Genomic DNA, 14105 nt, shown 5'->3' on the forward strand with positions numbered 1-14105 from the left:
CAGTTGTAATTCAGGTTCGGGATGATTCCATACCGCAAATACGTCATCGACATATCTTACCCAAAAAGTTTTGGTTTTGGTTTCAAAAGTGAATATTTTTTCCTCAAGGTGTTCTAGAAACAAATTTGCTAGGTTTGGTGATAAAGGAGATAAAGAAACAATAGAATTACTTACTCAAAAATTTCCGTCTGATATAGTTAAATTGTTCAAGTTTGTTATTGCATCAGGTTACTTCACCTGGAAAGGTCAAATTTACAAGCAAGAGGAAGGAACAGCAATGGGATCTCCTTTATCACCAAACCTAGTAAATTTGTTTCTAGAACACCTTGAGGAAAAAATATTCACTTTTGAACCCAAACCAAAAATTTGGCTAAGATATGTCGATGACGTATTTGCAATATGGAATCATCCCGAACCTGAATTACAACTGTTTCTAGATAAAATTAACCTTCTTCATCATCGCATCAACTTTACGTTAGAAAAAGAATCTCCACAGAGTATCTCTTTTTTGGATTTACACATCAAAAGAAAAGAAGACGGTTCCATCGCCACTTCCGTCTTTCGCAAGCCTACATTCTCAGGTCGCTACATTCACAATTCTTCTGCTCATCATCCATCTCAGAAATCTGGTATTATTAAATCACTAGTTTCCAGAGCACACAAATTCTGCTCCTCTGAAGAATCTTTAAACCAGGAATTAGAAGTTATCAAAAAATACAGCCATCCTAAATGGATATAATCCCAAAACAACTCAAAAAATCATCAGTCACTTCTGCATACATCAAACCAGACAGGAAGAAGTCCATACGAATTCCCATACCTTATGTTAAAGGCATCTCAGAACGTCTTTCTAAAATTATGAAGAAATACAATTTTGCCACTACTTACAAACCTATCAACCAAATTTACAATTTATTACCTTCTCCTAAGGACAAATTCTCACCCTTGATGTTACCTGGTGTTTATGAGATTCCATGCTCATGCAAATTATCTTACTTTGGACAGACAGGTAGGTCTGTTCAGAAACGCATCTGGGAACATCAAGACCACATTCGTCTTCTTAAACCGCAGAAATCTGGCCTCTCTCAACACGGAATTGAAAATCCAAACCATAGGATCCATTGGGAAAAGGCTAAACTTTTACATAGATCTTTATTTAAACATGAACGTTTATACAAAGAAAGTTCTGAAGCCCTACTACACAGACCAAACTTAAACCGCAACGACGTTCTTACTATTCCTAAAGTATGGGAAATTATCATACAAAACTGTGTTAAATAATTAACGTTTTTTTTTTTTTTTTTTTTTTTTTTTGTTGTTGTTGTTGTACTACTTTAGCACGTTATGCACGTTTTCATGAGATTCTATTGTAATCATGCGCCCTAACTGTATGTTATTCCTAATTTTTGTTTAAATACTGTACTGATGATGTCCTAAGATACTTAGGATGAAATATTTACAATTAAATAATTTTCACTGTGGTTTATACGTGTGTTTCTTCTCATTATGAACGCACCACAGGTTTCGTTATTTAAAAAAAAAAAAAAAAAATAATAATATATATATATATATATATATATATATAGTATAGTATTTATGAAATTTTCATAGTTCTACATACATTTGGCTTTGAAATAATGTTGGATTTTAAATATGCACTATTTCTATATAATTTACAAATGATGCCGTCTCTTTCTTTTATTAAATTTATGGCGTCAAATCCTTTTTTATATAAATAGAAACATCATTTTTTATACAGCTAATTGAAATGCATTTCACGCAGCACCATTCTATTGTATGTATTTATTTATTTATACATATACGTATGTTGAAAGGGTAAATATGAGTACACGACAAAATATTTTAATTATTCGTATATAATATGTACTCACACATACGCAACTATTAAATAATTCCCTCTTTTTTTATATGTAATAAAGGGAAATTGAAAAAGTTATCACATCGCCATTTAAGTTAAAAAAAAAAAATGTTCAAATAGCTTTCAACAAAATAAAACTTACTGAAAATAAAGCCTGACATATCTATTTATCAACTGAAACACATCAGGAGGAAAAAAATTATAATAAAATAAAATAAATGAAGATCTGAATGAACTTCATTACACACAAAAACATCGTCCTTCTCTCTCACCTAACGTGCAGTAAAGAATGCCTAAATTGACTTTCAAAACACCGGAAAGCAATCCTTGTCAACGAAAGGAAAAATGTGTCATCTACAGAATTGTGCAAACGGAAATTAAGAAAGACTTAGTAATCTTCATTTCCGTACGGGAAAATTAGGATGGGCCGAACGTTGCAGAAAATAACCTTTGATAACTCGAGCATGAGCTGTGGGGAGGGGTGGGTGGGGAAAAAAGATGACATTGTAATGCAGTTATGTCGAACACCCGGTCATAAATTTTTCTACAGTTTTAGCCACTTGTAAAAGATATCTTAGACATTCCATTTGAAAATGGAGAGAAGAAACTTCCACGCTGGGTTTCAGTGAAAGTATCTTCAATCTAAACACTTACTTATCAGCGCGTTCGCTCTCTCCTTCGTTGGTTCAGTTCGAAACTAACCCTCAGATATCAGCATCAAAACATCGCCCATGCGCACAAGGATCTACGGCACTTGCAGAAGATTCTCCTTATCCGTTGTCATAATACTAACCACGGTTGATTTGCGTCGGCACAACCCCATCGTATGCCACAGAGACGACCGATATCAGAGGAAGTTGGTCTTGACACAGCTCTACATCACGGACAGAGAGTTAGATAGTATCTGCGACCAGTTTTCTTCCCCCCCCCTCTCGTAAACCTCACCTGCCGTCACACACACACACACACACCTTTCCGCAGGCCTTGGGGGTATTTCCGATCGCCCTGCTGTGCAACAGGTGGAGTTGCTTTTCCATGACTGAACTTGAAAGCCGTCATTCCTACCAAATGAGTCATGAGATGGTGGGAATCTCATTTTTCAAGGCACGACTGTTATCTGACCCCATCGTATTAAACACAAACCGCCAACACATAGCCGGGAGTCAGAAAACACTTGTGATATCCGAAAAAAAAAAAAAAAAAAAAAAAATGAATAAAAGCCCATCATGAGAGCAATAGTCTCATTAACTCTCTTCCTGATCGGCAATTAAAAATATCAAAACAAAACTTACTCCACCTCCAGCTGCGCATGCCTAAATGAATCCAGGAAGAACTAGTCATATTTATCAGTCTCTTAGGAGATGATCTGAATTCGATTTTACTCTGCCGGAAGATTATGTTTGAATTGAAAAACAAACAAAGCTCTTAAAGGAACTGGGAGACAAAAATAGCAAGAACAATTTCTTATGTAATACTTATTACGGCATATACATGACTCGCACTCTTGACCGTCTGCATGCTTTCACGGCTGTTTATTCTTTCTATGATTTTTTTTTTACTGGTTAAAAAGGTGTGTAGTCACGCTAAGTAATGTATCCCGCAAAGCACTTCTCTACCACCCCAGACACACACAAATCACGAACTACAGAAGGCGCGCAACAAAGTCGCCAGTCATTATTAGCAATGCAGATCACTGGTTGGTCACCTGACATGTGGAGATGCAATTATGACCGGATCCTTTGACTGGGAGTTCTAAAAATGCATCCTAGTTCAAATTAGTTCTGCCTCACTATAGGCGTTAAATGAACATTGGACTCGAGCCAAAGAGTTCGTTTGGTCACGTGATACCGCCTAGAGAGAGAATGACAGATGTCAATTTCAACGTTTACTACTTTTAAAAATCGCAGTAAGTTTGTAAGCTGATTTATCATTGGCTAAAAGAAACCAAAAAAAGATACACTGATGCACAAGAAGTTAAATCTCCCAGCAATAGAAATTCGGAGTAACGGCACTTTATATAGTCTTTGCTGGGTTCCTGTTCTGAATCCAGATAAGGGTCTTAAGTAAATGAGATAGTTGGTCTCATACACAAAATCTGAAAAACTGGCCAGAGAACATTCACATAATTGCTCTCGTAACCATATTTGCTTTAACTGTAATTACTGACAATACCAAATTGCACGTGACATTAAAAAAAAAAGCTGCACAGATAGAATTTTGCCAACTTTCCGGAATAATAAGATCTATTCTTATATTAATATTTAATTGGTGTATTATATTTTGTCGATAAATTACATTTATTTTTTATCTTTTGTAAATATAATATTTCGATAGTTCATTTTATTCGTTGTTATAATTTTTTTTAGAGAAAATTTAAATTTTTTTTACAAAATCTTACAATACTTCTCTCCGTAATAAAAATTTCGTTTCTTTATTATTTCACTAAGGTATATGACTTTTTTACTTTTGCGTTTCCATGACAACAGACAGATTTCGCATTCATCACATGACATCTGTCAGGTGGCATGTGCCAGCGACGTCATCGATAAAGAAATGGTCACACCAATCTTCACTGAGTAGCATGATTTGCCAATACTTGAATAATGTTCTGTGTTCAATTTTAAAACAATATTATTCTTATTGTTTTACTTCAGTACACTGTTCCGGAGTTGGCTGAACTGGCAGGAAGATTTACCTTTTTTTTTTGTTTATATAAACTAAATTCTACCATTCGTCGACTGATCGATAGATGGCGCTGGTTTCATCCTTTTATGGCAACAAATTTAAGTGTGAAAACTTATTTTAACAGAAAGCGTTGGTTGCAAGATAAATTTTAAGAAATATATCAAAACAGAAGTTGACTCTCACCTGACCAGAACTCTTCTTCGCTAGCCAAAGGTGCCATTGCTGCAGCAACAGCATCTTGTCCACTTGGAGTATCCACCTTTGGAGTCTCAGAATGGAACACTGGAAGTAAATTTCCATTATTAGATGTAGGCACATATTCTTCCACTTGCGGACAAGTTTGCACTGATGTATCTTTTGTATTCACTGGATCGCTATGGCAACGATTCCTTGGACAACAATTATCACAAGTCCATAGTTTGCTAGCATTTTTCCATTCTATTCTATCGATGCCTTTTTCCACAGACACCAACAGATACCTCAGTCCGGACACCAAATTTTCGTCCGATTCGAAGGTGGCCACACACTCGGGAGGCAGTGGATGCGACCAATCCATGGTATTGATAAGGGCATAAAGTTCTCTTTCATTGATCGCCTTCGCTGTCAGTCCACTATCAGTTCTGTAGCGGAAGGTCAACTGCAACGAAGCGCCCTCTGTGCAACTAACTTGACTAACACAAGTGGGTGACTTTGCTACTTCGTGTACACAGAAATACGAGTCACCAGCCTTTAAGAAAGCGGAATCCAATTCTCCAAGATGGATAATAATCCGTCCATCAACGCACAATGGCCAACCAGGATATCTCTGGGAACAGTTTGTACATCGAGTAGAATGATCCTGAAAAGGAAAAACATTTTTTAGTGATTATCAAATTTTATGACCAGAGGAATATTAAGATTAGAGTTTTTAGATTCACAGAAGAAAGTTATATGTCAATTTCAGGAAAATATGCCTTTTTTTTTAATTATTAATGAAACTTATATTATATATAAAATATAAAAATAAAAATTTAAAAAGTTTTAAATATTTTCTAAAATTTTAAAACTTTACGATACACGTTTTCATTTTTCATATCATAATAAAGTATTTTGTTTCTTCTGTTCTCTTTGGAAGAAGAATCAATCGACTGTGAGATGCGGTGATTGATTCATTCAATCCAATACCCTTGGATGGCAATGTTGTAGCCAATGAAGTTCTAACTGAGGCTCGGCTATTGCAGTTACCCTCCTGCCATGATCAGAGCTTCAATAGCTCAATAACACTTTATCCCTACACGGTCCTCTACAGATAACGGGGAAGTTGAAAAGCATTCTGTTTCGCCCCTTTAAGCCAGTCCTTATATAAGTATAAGGACTGTTCTCTTTGACAGGAGAGCTCCTTGGATAACAAATGGCAATAATGCTATAGCCAATGAAGGCTTTAAAGTGAGGCTCGGCTATTGGCGTTACCCTGCCACAGCTAAATAATATCCCATTCATAGATTTCAGATGAAGGGATAAAGAGTTAAGGACTCAGTCCATCTACAGAAAATCCAATTTAGATTTTCTAATTCAGATGAAGGGATAAAGAGTCAAGGACTCAGTCCATCCAAAAAAAAAAAAAAAAAACCCTTTTCGTTCTCTCTCTCTACTTACTAGCAGTTCTAATTGAATTGCGTTTGTAGGATAACTAAGTTAGTCATATTAATACCAAAGCAACTGAGCACAAAAGGATTTTATGTATTATTATTTTTAATAGCACAGGTTGATTTGTCTTAGAAAGTAAAAATTCTTTCACTCCGTCTATTACAACTGCTCAAATTTCTGCTTTAGAATGAAAGCACGAACACTGACAACTGTTCTACCTGGTATACGCAAGCAGAACTTACAGCTACCATGAAAGCGCATGTTTAGTTGACAAAGAACTGAATGGTAGCTTGGTCAGCAGTATGCTGAGTGTGTGCTGATACCTTCAATATACTCTCCTGACTTTATTTCAATAAATTTTTAATTTTTAGAAAGAAGAAAAAGTCATAAGGAAACAACATTTTTTTCCCCAAAAAAATATATCTGTAGGTTATGCAACGAGTGTATTGCCTTTATCATTTGCATGAATCCACCTACTGGTCAATGCCTCCGTGGGTATAAAATATAGATGAAAGCCTTTGTTCGGAAAGACTTGAGTTCGATTCTTGTCTATGACGTGGGGGATCTTTATCAGGTGTTTTCGGCTAAAGGTGAGTTAGTCAGTCTCATACGGAGATGGACGGTTCTCATTCCCCGGAAATTCGAGTTTTTTATTCCCTCAAAAAACACCTAAACCGGCCCGTAAACACAGATCTACAGACATTGAACACTGGCCACCAGCTAGGAAGTAGTGGCAGTAGATAGATTTATTACGCATTTATATATAATATAATATAATATAATATAATATAATATAATATAATATAATATAATATAACGCATTAAAACAAAGCTTATAGTTCTTATAAGAACTGGGCGATGGACTGAGTCCTTGACTCTTTATCCCGTCATCTGAATGAAGTAAATCTGTGTGGATGGAGTGTTATTGAGCTAAAAAGCTATAGTCATGACTGGGTAACGGCAATAGCCGAGCCTCAGTTAAAACTTCATTGGCTACAGCATTGCCATTTGTTACCTTTAAAACAAAGCCTTCCTATTTTCAGTTATTTCATTATACAGTATAATTAAAATTTATAGGTGTGTGAGCGCAAAATAAAGAATCATTTTTTTTTGTTTGAGTTATCTATTATAATAATATATAACAATTAAACATAAAACAAAAGACAACAAACTGATAATCTATAAGCATACTTCTCTGATACAATTTAAATAAATACTAAAAATATCATTAACTCAATTAAAATAGCCTAAAACCAAATACGCAATGCTTAGAACGAAGAGTAAAGGGCGAATGTATCGTATGACATTCTAACAGATACAGTTTAAACTATTCGTGGCACCGGAAATAGCTAGTCTCTCATCATGGTCCCTACCACTACCTGATACAAATCGGGCACCACACACACACAAAGCCAATAAGGAAGTATTCAATATAAGAGTAACTGAGGAGGAGATGAAATCATTGCTGATTATAAATATCGTGCAGAAAGATCCTATTGATAGCAATAACGTTAGGTTTAACATCAAAGAAAAAACGATATTTTAAAAGATCACAATCAAATAGTTTGAAGAAGATATAAAAGTCCATTCAAATATCGTAAAAGGAAATGGATTAACGATGTTGTCTATTCCATTTCCTTTTCTAAAATTTCTATTAAATTTATAAATAAAAATTTAGCAAAGAAATTTTTTGGGAATTAAGATATGGACTTTTAAAAACTTATGTTAACAAATTCTTAAAAATTAGTAAAACTACACGTTTTACTGGCTGTGGAATAAACGGAAAATACAACCGAGTCTTAAAAACCTAAAAAAAAATTGGTTATTTAATTACCTTTATCAAAATATTAAAATGGTTGATAAATATTATTTAAAAGATCTACCGTATACATCGGCGTTTAGGACGACTGGCGTATAAGACGAGGCCTAAATTTTAGGCTATTTTTAGGTTTTAAGCTTATGTCGGTTTTACAAGACGACCCCCCCCCAATTTCTTCTTTCTTGTATTAATGCAACGTTAGGTATTGTTGTTATATCCGTTTTTTTTTTGTTTTTTTTTTGCATAGTATTTAAGCGAATTACCCTATTTAAAAGTGATTAGCCCCAATTTTAATTAATTATTAATTTTGCATTTTTTTTTTAATTTTAGGATTATTAAAATTGTTATCATTTAAAATCATGGAATCAGCAACAAAACGAAGAAAGTATGAAGCTGGATTTAAAATAAGAGTAATTGAAATGGCAAAACAAACTAATAACTGTACTGCTGCAAGAAAGTTTGACATAACCGAGAAGAGGGTAAGAGAATGGAAGAAGAAAAAAAGATATTTAAAAAAAAAATTGCCAAAGAAAAAATGTGCGATGAGAACAGGGATCACCCGATGGCCGCAACTGGAAAACCACGTTGCAGAATGGATATTCGAACAAAAGCAGAATGGTCATCTTGTTACAAGAAATAGGATTAGAGCGTATGCACTAAAATGGTCAAGATTGAATCCGGATGGAAGTATATAGAATTTCAAGCTACTTCAGGATGGTGTAATCGTTTTATGAACAGACAAAATCTGATAATACGACAAAAAAAAAAACCGAAAAGTGCTCAAAAACTACCAGCAGATCTTGACCACAAACGTACCAGTTTCCATAAATTTATTATTCAGTTGAGACAAGAACATAAATTTCTATTTATTGGAAATATGGATGAAACTCCTGTGAGCTTTGATATGATAAGCAAAAAAACAGTAGAATCTAAAGGTAGTAAGAGTGTGTTAGCTCGAAGTACAGGTCATGAAAAAACTAACAGAAAAATTGCTGTTATACCAGGTGGTTTGATTTCTATATTGCAGCCACTAGACGTCTGCTTGAACAAACCATTTAAAGATCACATGCGAGAAGAGTGGAATAATTGGATGTTGACTGGTGAAAAATCATTTACAAATGGTGGATCTATGCGCGCTGCATCACTTGATATGTTGTGCAATTTTATGATCAAAGCATGGAATAAAGTAAAAGTAGACACTAATAAAATCATTTAAAAAGTGTGGTATCTCTAATCTTATGGATGGTGCGGAAGATGATCTGTTGTGGGACACTGATGACCAAAAGGAAATGAGTTCACTGGATTCGAACTGGGATTCATATGACGATCATTTAAACAATGAATCTGGATAACTATTTTCAACAGACGATGAAGAAAATTAAGGTTAATAATTATTATTTTTTTTTTAAGACTTACATCTATTGTAATATTTTAAATAAATTTATGTAACAAAAAATTAATCTGATTTGTTTATAAACACTGCCTATTTTCTTATATAACGATGTATTGTAACTACCTAAATGTTCATACAATAAATTAATCTTCCATTTTTATACTCGCCGTATAATTTCGAAGGGTTTTCTGTAGTGTTTGAGAGTCGTTTTAATCGCCGACATATACGGTATTTACAGATCAAAGTAAAGATAGGATATTTTGTATATAGCTCTAAAATTCCAGCAACAACCTGCTTTTAATAAAAATGCTAAGAAAACTAATATTTTATTAGTAGCAACTTTTATTTCCTAAAATTTTTGAAGAGCTTAAAAACTAACCAAAACTAATTTAAAAACTTCTTTATTTTTGTATATATTATCGAATTGAAACAGTTATTGATTTCTGGAGTTCATTTGATTGTTTATTTTTTTTTAAATTCATAATTATTTAAAAATGTTCTTTAGAAAACTTTTGCAACTTTTATAATAATAATCAAAAATAAATAAATAACTAGAAAAATATTTAAGTTGCTAAAAATTTTAAAAATTTTAGGAACACCTTATTACTAATTATAAATATGCTTTTAAATAAGAAAGTAAATGTGTGCATTGACTTCCGTATATATACTAGATTCTTTTAAATTTAAATATAAAAAAAAATAAAATTTTCGATGTAGCATGATTATATGCTTTAGCATGTAATTATATAATTCAATTCTTATTCAGCATAGCAGATTAACTACTTTTTAAGATTACAAATTGTGATCATCAAAATATGATAATATTCCGAAGTTCAACGTTAAAGTTTTGCTTACTCCCAATAGATTTAATTCTAATAATTAGGAAACAGGAAACAATTACTAAGAGCATTAATTAGCCTTCAACGTATGTTTAAAAAAAAGGCTGGAAATTTAATGAACAAATGGGAGGAATAACATAAGTTTAAGGCAGGGGGGGGGGGGAACGGATGAAAGACGAGCTTGTCACAGAATGGATATTAATGAGAGGAAAAAAATAAAAGAAGTGTTGACGAAATCATTTATAGGAATATTAACGAATATTATATTTTATTCAAAGCACAAAAACCTCTCTATCAATAGAAACTTAGGCGAGGAGAGACATAAACGTGAGTAAGTTCCTCTAAGTCTGGTATATATCCGCAAACGAAGCAAAAATCACAATTTCCTTCCTTAAGCATCAGCACATTGGTCATTCCAATTCCCACACTGTTTTAAAGCAGGAAGGGGACGACAGGAATAGCTAAAAATACGAACCACATTTATTTTTTTATTTATGTGACTCCCGCTCATAAAAGTATATTAATCCATAATTTATTTTTTTTATTAATTATATATATATATATATATATATATATATATATATACACACAGGTCTCCCCAATAAACAGGGTGGTGATCACGTACCAGCCGTTGAAATTCATCTCCCACAAACATCTGCGCCCATGGCGCGATGTAAATCCACAGCCTGTTGATTTAAGAATGGATACACTAACCAATCGATCAACCAAGGCCGGTTAATATTCTTCTATTTCTCAAAAAAACCAAAGATATACTTTCTTAACTTATGTCAATAATACAAATATGTATGCAAAATAAACCCTCCTAACAGAAGATACAGGAATAAGGATATTCAACTGATCCTTATAGTCCTTATATAAGGACTGACTTAAAGGGGCGAAGCAAGAATGTTTTTCATATTCCCCGTTATCTGTAGAGGACAGTGTAGGGATAAGGTGTTATTGAGCTATTAAAGCTCTGATCATGGCAGGAGAGTAACAGCAATAGCCGAGCCTCAGTTAGAACTTCATTGGCTACAGCATTGCCATCCATTACCCTCCAAGGGTATTTTGGATTTAATGAATCAATCCTAATTCATATTCAACTGATACTCATTTATATGTTTATATTAATATAATATAAAATTACTTTTAAAAGGTGTCTTTAAAAATATAATTTTTAAAAATAGCTTCATAATTGTGATATATTAAAGAAGAGAAAAGTGATATTATTAATATATTTATTTGTTTTTTTAGCTATGTGTAAAATAAAAATTAAAACAGAGAACTAATTGAAATATCTTCATGAGATTGAAATGTTTATATAGGAAATATCGTGGATTATTTGCTGTAATAGGTTTTTCCATGTTCTGTGTTATCGACAGTCGTTTATCAGGCAAATGTTCCCGACTAGCTCTTATTTGTAGATTTTTTAACTATTGCTTACTATTAAAATAATTTAAGGTCTCTAAATTATTCGCAGTAGACTACTGGGCAAATGAACAGTTCTTGTAACTCCTTAAGACCAGGAGCTGGTTGCACCACGACAAAAAAAAGCAACTCACGACCACACACACGACTTCGTCCCCGTTTAGGGAGGATCTAAAACAAGGAAGTTTTGATCTCCATCGTGACAACGACATGATTAACCGCTCACGAGTTTCTAAATTCTCTCAACTGAACAGTCGTCACCTGTGACCTAATGGCGTCCGACAACGTAACCTTTGTAAGAAGACATATTACAATACCCCGTACTTGCTTACGAGTTTCTTTGATTAAAAATAAACAAACCAGTAAACACCAACCCCCTTTCTGTGTTCGCCACGTTTCTTCTAGGTACCTAATGAGTTACAAAATGTCTTATTACGGGGGTTACAAGCGACGCCGTAACAAAGGTCATAAAGATGCGAGTTGGTAGAGATGTTAAGTCGGTAAGAGATGCATTATCTTTAAGTCCACTTACTTTGGGGAAGTTAAAGGAGACAGGATCCTTACCATTATTAAATAAAGTTTTTTTTTTTTATTCATATTAAGCCATGGGTAACGGGGGGGGGATTTAAAATGTTAACATTGGAAAGGAATACGACATCGATACTCTATCACTGACCATTATTTGGGTTTAATAGTCTGAAGAAATCCCATTAACCTGCTGTGATAAAAAAAATGCATTTATTATCGCCTTCTAAGACCACCTTTGTGTAAGCCAGCTAAAGAGTGAAGACTGTCCCACCCCGTTACCTCTATCCCTTCTTCGTTCCTTAGAGGGCGTGACATGGTGTAGCTTCTTGTTTCCACCAACCACACGTGGATACGAAGAGGCAAGGGAAGAACATATTTGAGAAAAGCGTGTCACGCCCAATTTGGTGGCACTTGCAGACAGGTAAATTGAGACAGAGGTGGGGTTGGCTTTAAAAAAAAAAAAAAAAAAATGGAACAGAAATGGAAAGTATTATGCGAAGGCGTTGAAAACATGGGTTAACATCAAGGGGATAACGAATTCCACGCACAGTTAAACAATGTCAGCAAAAATTAACGGACTTAACCTTGGAAAGATCGTTAAAACAGTGTTGAACAACTCTACGGGGAAAGACATATATATATATATATATATATATATATATATATATATATATATATATATATCGCTTTTTCCTATAATTGAAAAAAATTGTAATCAATAGCTTAGGATGACTATACAGTAACAATAATTTTAATCATTTTCTTTTCCTCCACTTTGCGGATGTAAACCAGACTTCGAAAGAAAAAAAAAATTATCTCTTCCTAGCCACGACATGTTGCGTGGATGCAAAACAATGAGTTAGGCTACCTCCCCCCCCCCCTTTCTCCACCAGTCATATCCCCGTCGTAAGAAATCAACCTTCCTTTAGCTAAGAAAAAAAAAAAGTTTATTTTCTATCTTAAGGACGCCGGAAGTGAACACTCATATATTTTTAGTTTTAATGACGTCTTCCCCCCCACCCCACCCCCTCCATCTACGGTCAGGGGGGAAAAATGGACGTTACCGAAATATAAACGAGAAAAATCCCGTTTCGTCTGTAATGGCCACTCATCAAGTAACCATATGCTAAATGCAATTACCCTGACGTGGTTTTAATACCGATGAAAGCGTCAACTATTGCGAAGACAGTTTTATACTGTTGGGTGATACGAGCTAGCTATCAAAAGACCTACTTTCAATCTGTCAAAAATAAAAACGCTGGTGATTTCCGAGACAATAGATGTTCAAAGGTCGTCTACAGAAGCTTTGTGCAATATTTAAACTTTGTTCGCATGAACTTTGGTCACTAATGTATATACAAAACCGTTGTCCGTGTCCTGGATGAAGCTAGCTAGTATACAGAAAGTATGATAGGAGCACAGAGTGAACAACTTAAGTGAATAAGAATACTATTTAATAAAATATTTAAAAAAAATAAGAAATGATGATATGTTATTTAAAAGACTGTTGTTGATCTGCATTTAACAATTTTTTTTAAATAAAAGTTTGTACGCCTTTTTGATTTTATTATTAAATTATATATAAGATTGTATGTAGATAGCATAAGCAGATTTAGTAGCATTTAATCAATGCCTAAATTTAATGTGGATTTGGATTCTACAAATGTAATATTTCTACGAAATTCAACTATGAAGATTGAATGTATTATATTAAATATTAAATTTCGACCCTGAATATTAAATAATATTATATTATATATATTCATTTGTAGATGTGTTTATCATGACGAAATGCATACATTTCATATATCATAAAATTAATTTGTACCTTGGTTAGATCATACTGAAATAAATTAATAAAATTATAAAATAATACAATAACAAAAATAAATAAATACAAGTAGTACA

General features: G+C 33.6%; 1 protein-coding gene across 1 annotated transcript in view; it reads right to left on the reverse strand.

Moving 5' to 3' along the window:
- The window catches only part of LOC150103454 (puratrophin-1-like), a 221867-nt gene extending 216747 nt beyond the window's left edge, over positions 1–5120 (reverse strand). Inside the window, exon 1 of the mRNA XM_090398483.1 lies at positions 4748–5120. Coding sequence (XP_090254609.1) covers positions 4748–5120 — 373 coding nt within the window. The remainder of the gene's footprint in view (positions 1–4747) is intronic.
- Positions 5121–14105: the final 8985 nt, after the last annotated feature.

Source organism: Typopeltis vanoorti, chromosome 9 (genome assembly GCF_054136105.1).
Source record: "Typopeltis vanoorti isolate ZY-2024b chromosome 9, IOZ_Tvanoo_1.0, whole genome shotgun sequence".
NCBI lineage: Eukaryota > Metazoa > Arthropoda > Arachnida > Uropygi > Thelyphonidae > Typopeltis > Typopeltis vanoorti.